The 20,535-nt window shown below is 44.4% G+C and overlaps 1 protein-coding gene across 1 annotated transcript in view; it reads left to right on the forward strand.

Annotated features, from left to right (window-relative positions):
• The first annotated feature begins 1,350 nt into the window (after positions 1–1,350).
• Positions 1,351–20,535, forward strand: part of LOC137547350 (alcohol dehydrogenase 1-like) — a 97,285-nt gene continuing 78,100 nt past the window's right edge. The window contains exon 1 of the mRNA XM_068270863.1: positions 1,351–1,389. Coding sequence (XP_068126964.1) covers positions 1,372–1,389 — 18 coding nt within the window. The 5' untranslated portion in view covers positions 1,351–1,371. The remainder of the gene's footprint in view (positions 1,390–20,535) is intronic.

Consider the following 20,535-nt stretch of genomic DNA (forward strand, 5'->3'; position numbering starts at 1 on the left):
ACTTCACACCAAGACTAGGATTATTGTATATTTTTGACTACCTGTGTTTGACTCTGGCTATACTCTGACTTTGCTTTAGCTTACTGAATCTGTACTTCTGCCTATCTGCCTAAAGTTACTGAACCCCTTGCCTGATTACTGATTACTCTTCTACCTTCCGATTTCTGTATTGATACTGTCTCTCTGTTGCCGAACTTAGCCTGTCTGACCATCCTACTCACCAGTGGGCCCTCGCCACTGGTGAGGTGTGCTATTTAACCACCAGCCCTCTGGTGTGGTATCACTACTCCTCCTTTAGTGACTGATAGTACCTTGCCAGCTCCTCTGGTAAGGTTTAGTGAAACTACACAGTCATGACTTTTGCTATTACCTTTCCAGCCCCTCTGGAAAGGTCGTCTCTCCTTAGATTGTCACTTAACTGATAGTTCCTTACCAGCTCCTCTGGTAAGGCTTCACCAAACTATCCAGTTATCTTTATTGCTAGTGTTCTCTAGCTCTTCTGGAGAGGTTTCTCCTGATTCCTTGTTGTTGTACTGTTTCTGTGGGTGCCTTCCCAGCCCCTCTGGAAAGGTCTATCCAAACTATACAGTCACCAGTACTGATAGTACCTTACCAGCTCCTCTGGTAAGGTTTAGCTAAACTATTGAGTTACGGTTGCACCAAGCACTACACACTTAGCATCCTTGTGGCTATACCGGTATTATTGGTGATTCTGCAGATCACCACATAATCAGGTATAGCGTCTGCATTATTGGTGATTCTGCAGATCACCATATAATCAGACATCTGAGTTGCTACACCCAACCGTTACAAAAGGAATATTTTGAACTGATAAAAAGGGTCATTTCAAGGCTGGTGAGGGGGTTGTCTGTGGGGGTTAATTAAGGGACAGAAAAACTGTCAGTGCTGAGGTAACCAGGCAACAATAAGAATTTCACTTTACCTTCACTAAATTAAAGCAAGCTGCTAGGCATAGATGTACTGTAAATATGTGATCTATTTGCTTAGTGATAAAGTTCCTCTAAGGACCAGCAAACATTTGTGTCTGAAGTCTTAAATCAGCCATCTGACAAAAAAAAAAGGTTTAGCTTCCTGTGTTTAATATTCAAGTTAAGATTCAACAGCACACACGTCGATCGTCAGCTTATTCTAATATGGAACAACCAGATTTTCTACTTCATTTGATATTTTAGCTTCTGGGTGAGGTATTGCTGTTTGCAAGGAATAAAATGGTTGAACGTATTGTACCAGGTGTTTCAATCATTTACAGAAGTGGGAGTGGTCAGCCTGTTAGAGAGTTGGGATAAAAGTTGTGGTAGTAAATTACATCTATTTTCTGAGGCTAGTCTTGTGGAAAACACTGCTATCGAAATGGCAATGGCTGGAAAAGTAAGAATATTTAAATTGATTTCAAAATAAGTATGGGTGTTTGAAGGGTAGCTGGATGCGATAAGTTAGGACTTCAAAGAGAACATACTATTTGTTTCTTTATTTACTCACCATCTGCAAACGTTTGCAAGCTTAAACTGACTTACTAAGAGAATAGGAACACTGCCATTGCTGATATTGTTGTAATAAAAACCACTAGAGGATTTATTGTTCACAATCTACCTTTTTGGCATCAAGAGAACAGGACAAGTATCTGAAAATATGTGTGTGTTCTGGTAATCCTCCATCCAGACTTTGGTTCTCCTGGCTTTGTGGTGCATAGTCCTGCTAGAAATACCAATTGTAATAGATAGCGGAGATGCCGCCGCAGCGGTGAGCGGCATGGCGGCTGTCTCCGCGTCTCAGCCGGCGGCCTTCGCCGCGCAGTTACATGGTGGAGTTTTGCCTGGTCCTTCAGTTGCACATAGACTGAGGGCTCCCAGGTGACAGGACCTTTATGCGAATAGAAGGGGAGTCAGCTGATCGGCCGGTACGCTGACTCCAGCAGTGCTCCTGATTGGCTGAGTGACTGGGGCGGTGCTGTGGGGCGCTCTCAGTATATATAGGACCTGCCTGTCAGTTGTTCCTCGTCTGCTGTTGCAAATGCTACGTGTTAACACTCAGACCTTAGTCAGATCCCAAAGTGTGCTAGAACCAGCAGGAGCTGGGGATCCACACAGTCAGATTCTGTTGATAGCTAAAGTACTAATGGAATTGTATTATTTGTTATGACCTTCTGCTAGCCTTGACTACTCTTCTGCTTACTGATTCTGTGCTTCTGCCTATCTGATCCTGTTGCCGACTCAGCCTGAACACTACTCTGATTTAACCCTTCTGTCTCTGTACCGTATCTGTCCGTTTGTTGCCGAATCTGCTTGTCTGACTCTCCTGCCCTCACCAGTGAGCTAAGTCCCTGGTGAGGGATTCTCTGTACAGTCTTAATCACCTGCTCCTCAGGTGACCAGTAGCTGCAGTACAGTCTTAATCACCTGCTCCTCAGGTGACCAGTAGCTGCAGTACAGTCTTAATCACCTGCTCCTCAGGTGACCAGTAGCTGCAGTACAGTCTTAATCACCTGCTCCTCAGGTGACTAGTAACTATGGTACTGTCCTCATCGCCTGCTCCTCAGGTGATTAGGAGCTGCAGTACAGTCTTGATCTCCTGCCCCTCAGGTGATCACCTGCTGCAGTACAGTCTGAATCACCCGCTCCACGGGTGATCAGTATACATTGTCTTACTGTGCACCACCCGCTCCTCGGGTGGACTGATTACTAGTTCATCTGCATCTCCAGCTTGCTGGAGTGCTGATCCCTGTGTTCTATAGAGATATCTCCCTCTACCAGCTTCTCTGGGGAAGTTGGTATCTCTATCTGTATTAGTGTTGCACCAAACACCTATCTTTACATCTGGTTGCCCTGTGTCTCGCTATACTCGCATTATTGGTGATTCTGCAGATCACCACATAATCAGGTATAGTATTTGTATTATTGGTGATACTGCAGATCACAAATAATCAGAAAATCTGTTCTTGCTGACACCAATCCTCTGAGTTGTGGGACAGCAGGGTCTTAGCAGAAGGAAGCCTGTTTCTTTTTAAGATAACCTTGTATGTGGCTTGATTCTTGAATAATTTACAAAGACAAATCTGCATAATTCCAGCCTTGCTGAATCACCCCCAGATCATCACTGATCCTCCTCTATGTTTTACAGTTGGTATGAGAGACTGTGGGTTGTAGGCTTCTCCAGGTCTTCATCTAACCAGAAGATGACCAAGCTGAAGATGTAACTTGTCTGAGAAGATGACTGTACTCCAATCCTCTACATTCCAATTTCTGTGGTCTTTAGCAAACCTTAGCCTTGGTCATGGCATTGCATGACTGCACACCCACCCTAGCACATTATTCCAGGCAGGGGCAACTGGACACACTGCAACTACCTACTTATAGTGCAGCTTCTTTCTTGCTGCGTGGTATCCACCGCTCAGGTTGAAATCAAAGTTACATCAATAATATCTGTTACAATAAAATCTCTTACGAATACAGGCGCATAAGGCACTAAGCTGTGATGGAGAGAGTAGTGGCAGTGCAGAGGGGCTAACAGCTTTTTCACATCAATTATTGATGCTTCATAGGGAGTGTGGCTCACAGTGCTTGCTGCAGTTCCAACTTCCCAGACTTGCATCTGTTTAACTGACTGGAAAAAGGCAGTAGTCCCTCTGATTTGAGGGACGCTGCTGATTCATCAATCTCTTATGCTTTCAGAATTGTGTGGGTACTACTGCACCGTGCAGGGCTGTGTGCCATGGGCGCAGGGGAGGGGGGTCGGGTAAGAGTCGAGTGCGGGTTGGTGGTGGTTGTGCACTGCAGGCGCATGATTCACAAGAGTGTGTGGGTGCAAATCACAGGTGTGTGGGGTCACTGCAGTGCCCATTATCTAATGGGCTAAAAAGATTAGTGATAATAATATTGGATGTTTATCTGTGAAATCAGCTCTGTGTAAAAAAACTATTTTTGACTTCTGTCATGTATTTTTAAAAACTTTATTGCTCTCCATATTATCACAGTCAGGGCCACCGTTAGGGTAGTACAAACCACAGGGCCGGATTTGTACATTTTACCGCCCAAGGCCAACTATATTGTCTGTATGGTTGTTATCTCTCTGCGTGCCCCAATGAGAATTCTACTTACATTCCATCATTGGATGTCACAGACAATAACTATTTTAGTAATACACGTATAGATTATAAATTATGTTTTCCTTAAAGAGAATCTGTACTCTAATATTCTTACAATAAAAAGCATACCATTCTATTCATTATTTTCTCCTGTGCCCCTCTGTGCTGTTTCTGCCACTCTCTGCTGCAATCCTGGCTTGTAATTAACAGTTTTAGGCAGTGTTTACAAACAAACTAACCAGCTTCTAATAGGCTCAGCTGTGAGTCATTCAGAGTATGCAGGGGGCCTGCAGAGGGTGTGTATCGCTTCTACCAATCACAAGCAGCCCTGCACATTCCACACAATCAAGCTTTAGCCCGACAAACAGGACAGTGGAAAGATACATTGATTTATTACAGAGACAGTGCAGTTAGGAAAGACTGCAGTAAGCCAGAGCAGATTAGAACAGGTATAGGAACTTATAGTATAGAACAGTGTTTCCCAACCGCTGTTCCGCGGCACACTAGTGTGCCGCGGAACGTTGCCTGGTGTGCCGTGCTCTTATCCCCCCTCCCGCCCGTCCCTGCGGCCGCCGCTGTTATTACCTTAGCAGCGGCCGCTCTCCCCTCTCCAGACCATGTATATGCTAGCAGCGTATCTCCGGCTGCTCTGTGTGATGCACTGATGCGGAAGGAGGCAGGGCTCGGTTACCATAGTAACGGCGATACATATCGCCGTTACAGGAAGTCGCTGCCCTCCTTTCTTCCGCATCAGTGCATCACACAGAGCAGCCGGAGATACGCTGCTTGAATATACACGCGCCGGAGAGGGGAGAGCGGCCGCTGTTAACAAGGTAATAACAGAGGCGGCCGCGGGGACGGGCGGGAGGCACTAAACTGGCTATACTGGGGCACTATTCTGGGGTACTATGCTGGCTATCCTGGGGCACTAAACTGGCTATACTGGGGCACTATTCTAGCTATACTGGGGCACTATTCTGGCTATACTGGGGCACTATACTAGCTATACTGGGGGGCTATACTGGGGCACTATACTGGCTATACTGGGGCACTATACTGGGGCACTAAACTGGCTATACTGGGGCATTATTCTGGGGCACTATACTAGCTATACTGGGGCACTATACTAGCTATACTGGGGCACAATACTGGCTATACTGGGGGGCTATACTGGGGTACTATACTGGCTATACTGGGGCACTATACTGGCTATACTGGGGCACTATACTAGCTATACTGGGGGGCTATACTGGGGCACTATACTGGATATACTGGGGCACTATACTGGGGCACTAAACTGGCTATACTGGGGCACTATTCTGGGGCACTATACTAGCTATACTGGGGCACAATACTGGCTATACTGGGGGGCTATACTGGGGTACTATACTGGCTATACTGGGGCACTATACTGGCTATACTGGGGCACTATACTAGCTATACTGGGGGGCTATACTGGGGCACTATACTGGCTATACTGGGGCACTATACTGGGGCACTAAACTGGCTATACTGGGGCACTATTCTGGGGCACTATACTAGCTATACTGGGGCACAATACTGGCTATACTGGGGGGCTATACTGGGGTACTATACTGGCTATACTGGGGCACTATACTGGCTATACTGGGGCACTATACTGAGGCAACTAAACTCCCTACACTGGGGCAACTATGCCAGCTATGCAGCCGCACAACCCCCCCATAGCGGCACTGTCCACTAGGTCGCGCAAACAACCGGGGGCCGCATCGCCCCCACCGCGCGCGCGCCGTTCCCCGGAGAAAAATTTGGTCAGACAGTGTTCCCCGGGCCGGAAAAGGTTGGGAAACACTGGTATAGAAGAACTAAGGCTGAAAAATTTGTTACAGAGTCTCTTTAAGAACCTATATGTTATGTTTGCCATCTCATTAGTGATGGACCCATTGTGTCTCCATGAGAGTTAGGCTGATGTGTACCTGCTGCAGGATAGAGCTTGCAGGGACAACACAAGTACAGGACAGAGAGTTCAAAGGTTAAAGCTGTCTTTGTAGATGGCTGCATAGAACAGCTTTACTGCCCCTCACTGAGCCGCCCCTAAATTTCTGGTGCCCTAGGCCATGGCCTATGTGGGCTTGCCAGAAATCCGGCCCTGACAAACCATACTCCCATATGGGGCCCGTGGAGAGTTTGGAACCTGAACAGTGGCTGTGCCACACAGGCCCCTGCTGGGAATCACTGTGCTTGCTGTGTAAGCCACAGGAGTTCCTGATCACCTGAGAAGAGAGCCTGAGATGTCCCCAACTTTGCATCACACCACAAAATTCATATGACCCTCCACCACTGTGCAGCAACAGGGTCACAGGGTACAGTGATGTACTCCTTGTTGGGCAGGAAGTCCATCACTAGGGTTCATGTCGGTCCGTGCATGCATGCCGCACTGCACTCCTGCCATGTACACTTGCTGCAGTGCCCCTTGACTTGCATTGCTGCATAATTTGTGTGGTAGTCATGGAATATGCAATAACACGCGGCAGATTTTGCATCAGATCGACAGCTTCCGGCACATCACACCGTACCACATTAACTGTGCAGGTCTCCATCAACTTTTATAGCACTCACAGCAACTTGTGGAAAGAAAGGGTACCACAATGCAGGTTTTAATTGCTAGTGTAAAAAGGGCCTAAAGTGAAGCGTTAGAGGGATATGGAGGCTGCTATATTTATTTCATTTTAAACGATACCAGTTGCCTGGCAGTCCTGCTGATCTTCTATCTCTAATCAGAGCCGGTTCAACCTCTTATGGGGCCCCTGGGGCAAAGGTAACCTGGGGCCCCCCAAGCAAGTTTGGCTCCTGGGGCCCCTGAGCTGTATGTCTGAGCATAACCATCCCCTCGATCTTCCCCTCAATTCTCCTGTTCTCCCCTGGGTCCCTGCACGATAGTAACATTGTATCTCACCTGTCATTGTATCTTCCCTTTCCCGGTGCACTGCTCGCTATGTTCTTCCCGTTGCCTGCCTCTTTTGACCCGTGTTATGTTATGCATAAGTGTAATTACATGCACTGAGTCACAAGAGGAAGGCAGTGGGATGAAGACTGGTAGCACGTACTGGAGACCACTATATAACTGTAAACTATTATTATTTAGTATTTATATAGCGCCAACATCTTCCACAGCACTGTACAGAGTATATATATAATCTTGTCACTAACTGTCCCTCAGAGGAGCTCACAATCTAGTCTCTACCATAGTCATATGTCTATATTGTGTAGTGTATGTATTGTAGTCTAGGACCAATTTAGGGTGAAGCCAATTAACTTATCTGTATGTTTTGGGGATGTGGGAGGAAATCAGAGTGCCCAGAGGAAACCCACACAGACACGAGAAGAACATACAAACTTCTTGTAGATGTTGACCTGGCTGGGATTCGAACCAGCGACCCAGCGATGCAAGGCGAGAGTGCTAATCACTACGCCACTGTGCTGCCCAAACTATGCATGCTCTATGAGGATGGGACAGTCCCACCTATAGCTGTCTCCCTTGTTATACAAGGAGACCCCAAGAGTTGCACACCTGGCTTCAGCCAGCAGCAGGGTCACCGCTCTCCCACACAATGCCTCTAAATGTCACTGCAAACCCCAGCTCTTCCGGTCTCCATAACAACACCTGCCACCCGACCAATTGGAAGAACCAGAGTGGTGCTTCCTCCCTCTACAAGGTTTGTCTGACACCGGCTGCCATAGGGGTATAGGAATGTTCTGCCTATGGCTGCAGAGCAAAGTAATCTAATTGTAATGCTACCATGCAGGGGCCCTTGGGAGCATGGAAGATTGAAGTGGGAAGTCATGGCCTGGCAGTTCCTCCAAAACGATCCAGCACAGCTCTTTTAATCAGAAGATTATTTTATTGGATCATAAAAATACAAATATTAAAGCTGCATAGTGGCTACGGTCCACCGTTTCGGACCATCACAGTCCTTGTTCACGCCACACAGCCAAATGAACAACTGCAGACATGCTCTTTATATAGTCAAAGCTCCAACAGGGCAACCAATCAGAGGAACCTATGCAAATGACTGGACCTGATGGGGAACTACAGGGCTTGTCCACAAAGGGTACCGCCCTCCCACTCCATTGGTCAAACATTTTGAAATGTATGATGTCACAGCAGGAACATAAACACATAAATAGAAACATTTCTAACTCTGATCTATGGCACCTGTTGAATATCTAAAAAGATCCTGGGAGGAATCCAGGGCATCCTGATGCAGAAGGCATGTGTTTGGATGTGTCAAATACAGTATAAAACTGTAAACGAACAAACACCGAGCGCTGCCCGCCGTCACCATGGCAACCACCGTCACATGACAACCAATGCGGAAGGACGTACGCAATGACGCCTATACTGGCGTCCTATTGCCACCGCGATGCGGAAAAACAGACGCATAGTATGCGTATAAAAATACGAAACAGACACAAACAAAAATACGCATGCCCAGTGCTATCAATAGATTACCTGGACTCCACCCATAAAATAACACCCCTAGTTCAATAATGCATGGTAAAAATGTGCAAAAGAACCTATGATACATAAGTGACAAATAAGAAGGGGACCCAAAGGACACCCCCCACCCCCAAACAACAGCCCCAGAGCCATAGAACATCTACCACACAAAATTTAAGTCGTATTCCTTATTTAGTCCCCCACGACCAATAGTCCCCAATTCCCTAATCCAGCGCGCCTCTCTTTTTAACAATTCTCTACCCCTATCACCCCTAAACCCACGGGGCACCCCATCAATAACTTGGACTCTGAGCTGACTAACATCATGTCTAAATTGGACAAAATGCTCTGAGACTGCATGATCTAAGCTTCTACCTCTAATATTGGATTTGTGTTTGGAAACACGATCTTTGAGCTCCTGTGTGGTTTTTCCCACGTAACAGCTGCCACATGGACATTTAAGCATATAAACAACAAAGCGTGAACAACAAGAAAAGCGACCTCTAATCGCATATCTCTTACCAGAGGAAGGGTGAGAAAAAAAATATCACCTCTAATAATGTTATGGCACATGTGGCAGCTGAGACAAGGGAAGGTACCACACACGCGGGGCACCTGTATATTAGATCCACGGTTAGGGTCAGAGTGAACCAGCCTGGATCTTAAAGAGGGGGCCCTTCTGTAGGAAAATAAGGGAGGCTGCTGGAATTCAGGAACATGTGGGAGGGAATCTTTAAGGGTGCGCCAATGTTTCGTAACAATACGTTGTACCTCATCACTAATAGTATTAAAGGTAGAGACTTTAAAAACGGAACTCCGCCATGCATTAACAGGGGAGGAGTATGATCAGTATATGGAAAGCCTTGATGACAAGATGGAAACTTTCCTACACTCCCAAGAAGATACAAAACGAGCGAAGTTCAAACGAGATATCTCGGATTACACCAGTGGTTACGTATACACGTGGCAAAAGGTTCCCAACCCTGCAGCAGGCAGGGGAAGAGGACGCGGCTGACCCAGACCCCGCAACCCTCCCCGCCCACAAGGTGAAGCAGTAGGCAGCTCCGCAGAGGAGAGTAATACTTCCGAGACCTCGATACCATCGGGGGACTCCTCACCTGCCAATACAGGAAAAGGAGCCGCAGGGGCGGCAGGAAACACCGGTCCAAAAGGGAAAAACAACAGGAGGGATCCAATGCAACTACGCCAGAGGAAAACGTAGTCTCCCTTGTTATGAATATCTCAGATTCACCCCTCAGTGTGATCGAGGAGAGGGTGCTCAATTTTGGACTTTCTTTTTGTCCTACCAATTTTCCCAATTTCTTTCTCTTGGGTATCGAATTGCACAGTTTTTTCAGATCAGTGAAACTTAAAAATTTTTTTAGTAATCTCCCAGAACATCCAGTTGCTCAGGAAGTAGAAGAACATGGTCTTTCTCTTAAGAACACTGGCCTTGGGAATAAGAGTGCGTTCAGGCCACCCTCCAATCCTGCCATTGATCTTTTTATCTCAAATGTTAAAAGAGAATTGGCCACTATTGAGGCAGAGTGCAAAAATGGCCAACGGAGAACTGTGCCCAATTTAACTAGTGAAGAACGTCTAGCAATTAGTAGTCTTCAGGAACGGAAGGACATTACGATTCGTCGAGCTGACAAAGGAGGGGCGGTGGTGGTCCTTAATACGGCATATTATGTGGAAGAGATATATGCACAGTTAGCTAATGGTGATGTATATGAAGAACTGCCCTGTGATCCCACATATCGAGTACAACAGAAACTTAAGGGACTCGTGGATAATGCTGTCGGCCAGGGCATTGTGGAAGAGGACTTAAAACAGTTTTTGATTAACGAACACCCTGTAGTTCCTCTTTTCTATACATTGCCAAAAATACATAAGGACCTCCACCGCCCCCCCGGACGACCCATTGTGGCCGCCGTGGACTCTGTGTTCACTCCTGCAGCACAATTTTTAGATAAAGTGCTGCAACCATATGTCACACAGCTAGATTCCTATATTAAGGACACAGGAGATTTTTTGAACAAACTTGCCTCCATTGAGCAGGTAGAGGGAGAGCTGTCGCTGGTCACCATTGATGTCGAGAGCCTCTACACTGCCATCCCACATGATGGCGGTGTGGAGGCTGTAGACCACTATTTGTTCACCCGGTCCGACTACGATCACCAACAGCGTGGTTTTTTGATAGCGCTTTTGAATCTGATTTTGCGGGAGAATTATTTTTCTTTTGAAGGTCGATTTTTTCTGCAGCGACGCGGTACTGCCATGGGGTCGAACGTGGCCCCTTCTTACGCTAATCTTTTTATGGGTCTCTGGGAGGAGGCTTTTGTTTATCATGACCCACTGTTCACGATGTACGCCAAAGGATGGTGGCGGTACATCGATGACATTTTTTGTTTGTGGGCGGGGCCACGTTCGACCCTTACAGCGTTCGTTGAAAATCTACATAGCAAGTGCAGATAAATTCGTTTGGTGGTCAACGCGGACCGGGAGAAGGTGTCCTTTTTGGACACGTGTGTCTTTAAGAAGGATGGGAAGCTTAGCACGGACCTGTTCGTCAAGAGTACGGACAGGAATTCGGTGCTTCATTTTGATAGCTTCCATCCACGTCATCAGGTGGTCAGCATTCCCAATAGCCAGTATGATCGGGTAACGAAAATTGTGGGTGACACCCAATTGAGGGAGAGAAGACTAGTTGAGATGGGCAGAAAATTTCAGTCCAGAGGCTATCCCCCTGATACATTAATGAGATACCAAAAGAGAAAGAACAAGTTGAGAAATAGGGCTAGGGATGAGGGACGAATAGCATTCGTCTCTACCTTTAATACTATTAGTGATGAGGTACAACGTATTGTTACGAAACATTGGCGCACCCTTAAAGATTCCCTCCCACATGTTCCTGTATTCCAGCAGCCTCCCTTATTTTCCTACAGAAGGGCCTCCTCTTTAAGATCCAGGCTGGTTCACTCTGACCCTAACCGTGGATCTAATATACAGGTGCCCCGCGTGTGTGGTACCTTCCCTTGTCTCAGCTGCCACATGTGCCACAGCATTATTAGAGGTGATGTTTTTTCTCACCCTTCCTCTGGTAAGAGATATGCGATTAGAGGTCGCTTTTCTTGTTGTTCACGCTTTGTTGTTTATATGCTTAAATGTCCATGTGGCAGCTGTTACGTGGGAAAAACCACACAGGAGCTCAAAGATCGTGTTTCCAAACACAAATCCAATATTAGAGGTAGAAGCTTAGATCATGCAGTCTCAGAGCATTTTGTCCAATTTAGACATGATGTTAGTCAGCTCAGAGTCCAAGTTATTGATGGGGTGCCCCGTGGGTTTAGGGGTGATAGGGGTAGAGAATTGTTAAAAAGAGAGGCGCGCTGGATTAGGGAATTGGGGACTATTGGTCGTGGGGGACTAAATAAGGAATACGACTTAAATTTTGTGTGGTAGATGTTCTATGGCTCTGGGTCTGTTGTTTGGGGGTGGGGGGTGTCCTTTGGGTCCCCTTCTTATTTGTCACTTATGTATCATAGGTTCTTTTGCACATTTTTACCATGCATTATTGAACTAGGGGTGTTATTTTATGGGTGGAGTCCAGGTCATCTATTGATAGCACTGGGCATGCGCATTTTTGTTTGTGTCTGTTTCGTATTTTTATACGCATACTATGCGTCTGTTTTTCCGCATCGCGGTGGCAATAGGACGCCAGTATAGGCGTCATTGCGTACGTCCTTCCGCATTGGTTGTCATGTGACGGTGGTTGCCATGGTGACGGCGGGCAGCGCTTGGTGTTTGTTCGTTTACAGTTTTATACTGTATTTGACACATCCAAACCCATGCCCTCTGCATCAGGATGCCCTGGATTCCTCCCAGGATCTTTTTAGATATTCAACAGGTGCCATAGATCAGAGTTAGAAATGTTTCTATTTATGTGTTTATGTTCCTGCTGTGACATCATACATTTCAAAATGTTTGACCAATGGAGTGGGAGGGCGGTACCCTTTGTGGACAAGCCCTGTAGTTCCCCATCAGGTCCAGTCATTTGCATAGGTTCCTCTGATTGGTTGCCCTGTTGGAGCTTTGACTATATAAAGAGCATGTCTGCAGTTGTTCATTTGGCTGTGTGGCGTGAACAAGGACTGTGATGGTCCGAAACGGTGGACCGTAGCCACTATGCAGCTTTAATATTTGTATTTTTATGATCCAATAAAATAATCTTCTGATTAAAAGAGCTGTGCTGGATCGTTTTGGAGGAATTGTACGCTATACCCTGTGGGTACAGGGGTGGATCCGCTGCACGCCTATTCCCCGACATCACTAGTGTGTGGTCTTACACATCTTTATGGCCTGGCAGGGCTCGGGGGCCCTGTAGTAATTGCCCCACTTGCCTTAATGGTAGCACTGGCTCTGCCTCTAAAGGTGGCCACTAACAATCCAATTTCTAGCCAAAAATCGTTCGAGGAATCAGATATTTCTGATTGGAAGGGAAATTGTTCACTACACCATCAAAGCACCAATATTTGCTTCTATCTATCTATCACAAACAACAAGAAAATCCAAATTTTGGTCTGACAAAAATCCAATCGGATGACTATTTTTATAATCGTTCATAATCGATTGTGCCCATCAATGGAGATTATTTCCAACCAATCCACTCAAATGATTTTTCGCTAGAAATAGGACCATTAGTGGCCACTTTAATACTTCTAGCCATAGACCCTGAACAAATATGCAGATCATGTTTCTGACAAAAATCTGGCAAGATTAGCCATATGCTTGTTTCAGTTGTGTGATTCAGACACTTCTGCAGCCAAAATAGATCAGCGGGACAGCCAGGCACCCAGTATTGTTTAAAAGGAAATAAATATGGAAGCCTCCATATATCTCTTGCTTCAGGTTCCCTTCAAGGTGCCATATTATGTGAAGTTGGATTCTAAGAATCTAACTATTCCATTATGCTGCTGTTTTTAGTAGGTCAGAGACTAGTAATGCTAGCAGGGTGTTCTTGGTTTTTTTTTCTCTTGATCGTTAAACAATGCTGTATTACATAACTGCTTACTAAATGGAACATGGTTCAAGTATGCAAAAGGCAGCCCTAACTTACATTTATTCACTTTTTGTAGTATGCAAGTTTCAAACTAGTTCATTGTAAAACTGTATATTTTGTGAAATGATTTACTAACTACAGATCAAAGTTCTTTTTAAACCTAACAACATTCAACTATGGCATAAGTGGTGTCCACCTTAACATAAATGTCCAAAAGGTCAGTGAAAGGAAACAGGTGAACTTTTTTATGGTTAAACTCCACCGAAAACATGTTATTTTTGGGCACAGTGAGAAATGGTTAAAACTAAGGTTATGAGTCTGTTTTTATTTGCTCCTTATTTAGAAAGGTTTTGCTTTATGTCCTGTCACAGCAGGAGCAGAATGAAGACACCAGGCAGATGGTGTCTCCTCGCCAGCAATTATTACATTTGCCAATTACCAGAATAATATAAACTTATATTGATCTCTGCATTGAAAGTAAGCGTTTTTACACTCTGGAAATGCTTTCAAATGTTCTTTTCTAAACCTAAGAGTAGGTACATACATTTTAGTTCAGAGAGTTAAATCCCACTTTGATATGTCTGCGTCCACTGTCATTTGTCCTCAGATCACTGATAATATCAGAAGATAAGGGATGAATGATTAAAACTTGCTAAATTAGTTGTGGGAAAACTGCAGTTTCACCTCTGCTGAAAAAAAAGTTTCTAAAATGTATTTCAATTACCAAATATAATTTCCTAACAACTGTACTGTACTTTTAAGGAGAAATGTAACTTGCATCTACTGTATAATATCCATAGGCAGGGCTCTGGACTGCATAATCAATGTTGCCAACTCAACCCTTTAAATATGGATACACATAAATTATATAGACCTTGCAGCTAGTTAGATGTGATTTAGGTTCTGATTATGTCTAAGTAGCGCCAGAACCTGCGTTACTTAGATGTGTATTTAAAGGGATGATTTGGCAACCCAGTGCACAAGTCTCTTACCAGTTTTAATGTTAAAAATTATCTTTCTGTTTCAGTTTGCAGCCAGCTAACAATTTGGAAAACTGTCAGTGCCCTTAAATAACACTTCCTTTCAACCATGGCAAATGTATCATGCGTAAACTCCCAGCAATGAGTGACTGACTGCAGTGCACATTACTACTCATTTTCAATGCCTGTCTTAATCCATTGACTGGTTAATGCAATTCATTTTTTTCACCTGAGCTGTCTCCTAGGAGATAATTTTCATCTTCTCTTTAAACAAAATTTTCAGCATTTTACAATTAAAAAAGTACCCAAAAGTTGGCGAAAAAGTACTATTACATTTATTTTGAGTATTTTCTTTCTTGCTGGCGGCTTAAAAGGCATTTTATAACGTGTGGTAAAAATATCAGCTAGGAGAAAACTTTGGAGAAAAAGTAAATTGCATATGGGCCCAGATGTGAAAATATTAAGAGAAATGGGGGTGGGGGCAGGCATATACTATCAAATCATAAAACACTGCGCCAAAGTTCACACACTAGTTACCACTTAGTACAATCAACAGTCAATGGGTTCGCTGCAGAAAGTCCAGTTTTTGGATAACAAAGTTCAATTGTACTGCTGCGCTCTCCACTCCTGTAACTGAACAAATATTGTTCAGTCTTTTTGTTTGCACTATTCCAACCCCTAGAAGTCACTCATGTCTTGTGTTCCCCAGGTGATAAATCACATCTGTCTCCCTCGTCTCTTCTCACTAGATGCTCACCAGATTGTATCCACCTCAATTATCAGGTGGGTCTTGGGAATAGCATTATAACCATATCCAGGTCCTTCTGTAGAAAAAAGAAGATCTCCCCATAGGTTAATACAGTTCAAGCAGCAAGACAGTTCAATTATTGCAAACACCGTGCCTCCGTATTCACACCTGTGAACAGTGCCAATCCACCACAATACATGCCACACTGCTCACCAGATGTAGCCCACCTCTTTGCATAGGTGGAGACTGCACTTTGTATTAATCCAATCAACAGCACGATCCTCAGTAGTTTTCAAAAAGCCTCTTACAGGGACTTTACTTTATTCTCACTGTTAAAATTACTCATAAAAATATAAAAGAGAAAGAAAATGCATATAGCGTAACACTGTTGAGAATGCCTCTGTGCGCAATAACAGAATCTCACTTACGCTTTCAGAAGCACTCTGCGCATATCATATACAGATGACTGCCAATGCCCATCCATCTGGCTCCCGGGTGCGTCTCTAGCAAGCCCGCGCTCCCCCGTTCCGCCTCCTCATCCAGTCGCAGGGTAGATTTCCGTGCGCTTTTCACTTGACTGGCCGGTCCGTGCGCTTCCTGGATTCTTACGACGTCAGACATTTAGCTCCCACCGCTCCCCCCGTTCTTCTGTCTAGCCCCCCATCATACCTAAAAGCCCTCTGGGACCCTCTTCCAGGTCGCCAGTGTCGGGCTCTACTGTGCAGGCACAGACTGGGCTGCGTGCATCCTACAGTGCAAGCCCATGGCCAGGAGCGCTCTGCGCATGCGTATGACATCATGTGCATGACGTAGGACGCACACAGCCCGGCCAGCGCCTGCACAGTAGAGCCCGGATCCGGCTACCAGGAAGAGGGTCCCAGGAGACTTTTAGATACGATAGTGGGGCTAGACAGGAGAACAGGGGAGCGGTGGGCATCAGGGCAAGTGATAGCACAATATTCTCCTATCTATGCCTGTATTCTATGCATGTATTAAATGTACCTACTGTATGTATGTACTTACTGTATGTATCTGTTTGTACCTTTATTCACTGGATAAACTCTGTAATTACTGCATTTCTACTGGATCACTGTATGCACCTTTCTGTTACTGCTCCATCACTGACCCTGACTGTGCCAAAATCAATTCCGGGTACAACTCTTATTGTACTTGGCGAAATAAACATGATTTTGATTTGTATGGGCACCTATGGCGGGACCCAAACTTTCACGGCCCCTCTGGTACTTTCCAATTTTTATGGCAAACTTGTTGTGGGGAGGAGGGGTTAAGCTTAGGGCAGATAAGCTTAGCAGTCGGGAAGGGGTGTGGCAGTGAAGGGCAGATAAGGTTAGGTGTCAGGAAGGAGGTTTGCGCTGGGGGAGCAGTTAAGGTTAGGCATCAGGAGGGGAGTTTGGGGTTAGGCATCAGGGGGGTGGTTAGGGCTAGGCATTGTAAGGGGGAGGGTTCTGTGTGAGAATAGTGCTAGGTTTAACTGTAGTAAAATATTAGTAATATATTTACAGACATTGTACTTATGAAAATTACCACTGTAAAATATTTGAATAGCAGTAAATGTTACCAATTTTCTACTATACACTATTTCTTGGGTCCCAAATTTCCTGGTGCCTTACACGTACACATTAATAGCTCTCCATAGTGAGGTTAAGCATAAACAATACCAACTGGAATTCAGAATCAGAAGAATCAGAATCAGGTTTATTCGCCAGGGACAGAGGGATTGCACAGTCAAACTCAGTGGTACAATAGACAAATGTACAGTAGTAACACAAAGGACAGTGATAGTACAAGATAACAAGGGCAAGGTATACATTGGTATGGACCTAGATTGGGGGGATAGGTTAAAGAGGAACTTCAGCCTAAACAAACATACTGTGATTAAGTTACATTAGTTATGTTATTAAAATAAATAGGAAATATAATCTCTTACCCACCCTGTTTTAAAAGAACAGGTAAATGTTTGATTTCATGATGGCAGACATCTTTTTGGTTGAAAGGAGGTGACAGGGAGTATGAGATACAGTTCCAACTGCCCTGTGTCCTGAGCACCTCTCCCAGTTGCTAGGCAACATGAATAACAACATAGGAAATCCCATCATGCTCTGCACAGCATCTTTGATGGGTGGAGCTTAGATAAAAATGCAGCTAAAAATTATGCTTTGGTAAGAAAAAAAAAGTTCCAATGCTGTGAAACTGTTAAAAAAACACCAAGCCTTTTCAGTTCTGCTGAGTAGATTTTTAGTCCGGAGGTTAACTTTAAGGAGCTGTCAGCTTACAGAAAGGAGGATGTTTCTTAATTCTATAACTATTTCAGTGTTCTTGTCTACCATAATCCCTCTGGCTAGCTGAGAAGAGGGCACTATGACAGCCAGCAGAAGGATCTACATAGCAACAAGAGTGTCTTCAGGCAGCTCCTATTTCCAACATTGCATATAGGGGAGGCCATAAAGTAACAGAAGACGATATACCACTAGCACACCATATATTATGATCCTAATTGCTTAAAAAAATGTTAATTGTAAAAATGTAAGTTTTTATACATTCACTCATTGTAAAAGTGCCCATGACTTTTGGACATTATCCCCACCCCCCATCCTTTTAGAACCGGTATGAGCCAAAACCAGTGGTGCTCGGATACCCCCCATCATGGATTCAAGTAAATCCGACCATGGCCGTATCGGAATCCGGATACGCCGTGATCGTGATCCGGATTGGATGCCCAAATCCGAATTCGACTTAGATTTTAACCCTGATTACAAGCAGAATCCATGATCACGGCCCTGATCACAGATTTGACTTTAACGTTAATAGCAAAGCCCCCATACATGCTACAGTCATCAAGACTGCATGGATTATAAAGGTGAGAAGTGGCTACAACGTAAAAAAAATTCAAAAAAAACTTTTCGTCTTTGAGAAAATCACTTTTACAGTTACAAACGAAAAAAGTATTCATGATTACAAACCTGCCAAAACCACCCGACTGTAGAGGTTAATAGCAAAGCCCCCTTATAATCTAGAAACACCAAATTTGACAGATATGTTAAGAAGAACAGTGGGAACAATAGTAAAAAAAAAAACATTTTTCAGAAAGACCTTATGGTTTTTGAGAAAATAGATTTTAAAGTTTCAAAGAAAAAAAAGTATATATTTAAAAGCGGTAAATGACAGTTAATGTGGCAAACCTAACAGTAGTGTAATTTTACATATAGCAAAAGAAAAAGCAATGAATTTCCTGACAGGGTTTCCAGTGCATATGGACCCCCTGGAAACCACTCCAGAGCCGCAACGCTTTGGCCAGCGATCACGATTCAGCCACAATATGGCTGTATAAAGATCCCTGGCATCTTTTCCTTTTTTAAAACTTTTTTTTATGTTCAGAGGGTGGGAAATTTTAAAAAATGACGTGGGGTCCCCCCTCCCAAGCCTCTTTAACCCCTTGTCCCCTGTGCAGGCTTGGATAGCGAGAATGTCGAGCCCCGGCCGAGTGGGGCTTCACACCCTGACTATAGCAGCCCGCATGGTCCATGGTATGGGGGGGCTCTGGGGAAGAGGGGTGGCCAAGCTTCCCCCCCCCCCCCCCAGAGCCCTTGTCAAATCCATGGACAAGGGGCTCTTCCCCACCTCTGGTGCCCCAGGAGGAGGTGGGGGCGACAACTCCCGGGGAGTGTGTTCATGGTGGCATCTGGAAGACCCCTTTATGAAGGGGACCCCAGATGCCCACCCCCCTCCCAGTGGAAATGAGTATAGGGGTACATAGTACCCCTTACCCATTTCCACAAAGGGTTAAATGAAATAAAAACACGACGACGAGAAAAATAATAATCTTAATAATCTTAATTAACCATAAATACTTACCTGTACCTTTAAAAAAAAATCCCACGCCAATATCCTCAGAAAGGTCCACAGCCAATATCCTCTAGCTTGCGATCTTTAAGTTGGTTGAAGATCTCTGTCGGCCGCCGACACACACGCCGCCCCCGCCGCAGCTCTCGGCTATACTAAGTATAGCTGAGAGCACGTCCAAGGTGGATGCTATACCACCAGCTCCTGCTGTCCTCCGTGTTTCTAGCATGTAAGGGAGCTTTGCTATTAACCGCTAAAGTCGACTTTCAGGTAATAATCACGGTCCGTGATCACGGATTAAGCCGGATTTGGAGCACAATCACAGGTGCATTTGGAACTGAATCCTCGATTCAGAGGCGATCACGAATTCGGAATCCGACCTCGTGATCAGGAAAAAAAGCTCATGATCATGGGTTACTCATGATCACGAGCTCGTGATGAGCAACACTAGCCAAAACCAATTCAGGGTACAATCTACGGTTTGTACTTGGCGAAAAAAATTATTCTGATGAACAGTGTGATTTTGAGCAAAAGATCTCACTTCTGTAAGATCATTCGATTAAAAGAAAAGGATTTACTGCATAGCATTAAAAAATGAACCCGCAATCATATCTAAACCAAATACGATTTTATCTATCAAAAATCCGCCATGCTGATTAACCATTTCTTAAAGGCAATGCAATCGTTCAGGATTGATTGGGCCAAGCAGTTTGTCTGTTTTCATACAATAAGATCTGAATAATCTGATCAAAAATGAGATTGTGCACTAAAAATGTACTTTAAAGAGACACTGAAGCGAAAAAAAATATATGATATAATGAATTGGTTGTGTACTATGAATAATTACTAGATGATTAGCAGCAAAGAAAATATTCTCATATTTTTATTTTCAGGTATATAGTGTTTTTTCTAACATTGCAACACTCTATAATATGTGCAGATTACACAACACTCAGCATTCAAAATGAGTCTTTCAGAGCAGTCTGTGAAGTAATGAACTCTCCTCTAGCAGAGGAAAAGTAAACAGTTCAATTACAGTTGAGATAATAAAAGTCAGATAACAGCCCTCTCCATGACTAAGTTAGTCGGAGAGCTTAATAGCTTTTTTGCATAGAGATAACAACTGGAGTTTCTCAACTCTTCCTGTACTGGAAACAATTAGACTGATGTATCTGATCTTAATGTTTTTTTTCTTAGCTGTACTACACATACAAATCATAATATCATCATTTTTTTTTCGCTTCAGTGTCTCTTTAATGGACACCATAACGCTGTGTTTTGTAAAGTACAGGAACTACAGCT

This window comes from Hyperolius riggenbachi, chromosome 1 (genome assembly GCF_040937935.1).
Source record: "Hyperolius riggenbachi isolate aHypRig1 chromosome 1, aHypRig1.pri, whole genome shotgun sequence".
Classification (NCBI taxonomy): domain Eukaryota; kingdom Metazoa; phylum Chordata; class Amphibia; order Anura; family Hyperoliidae; genus Hyperolius; species Hyperolius riggenbachi.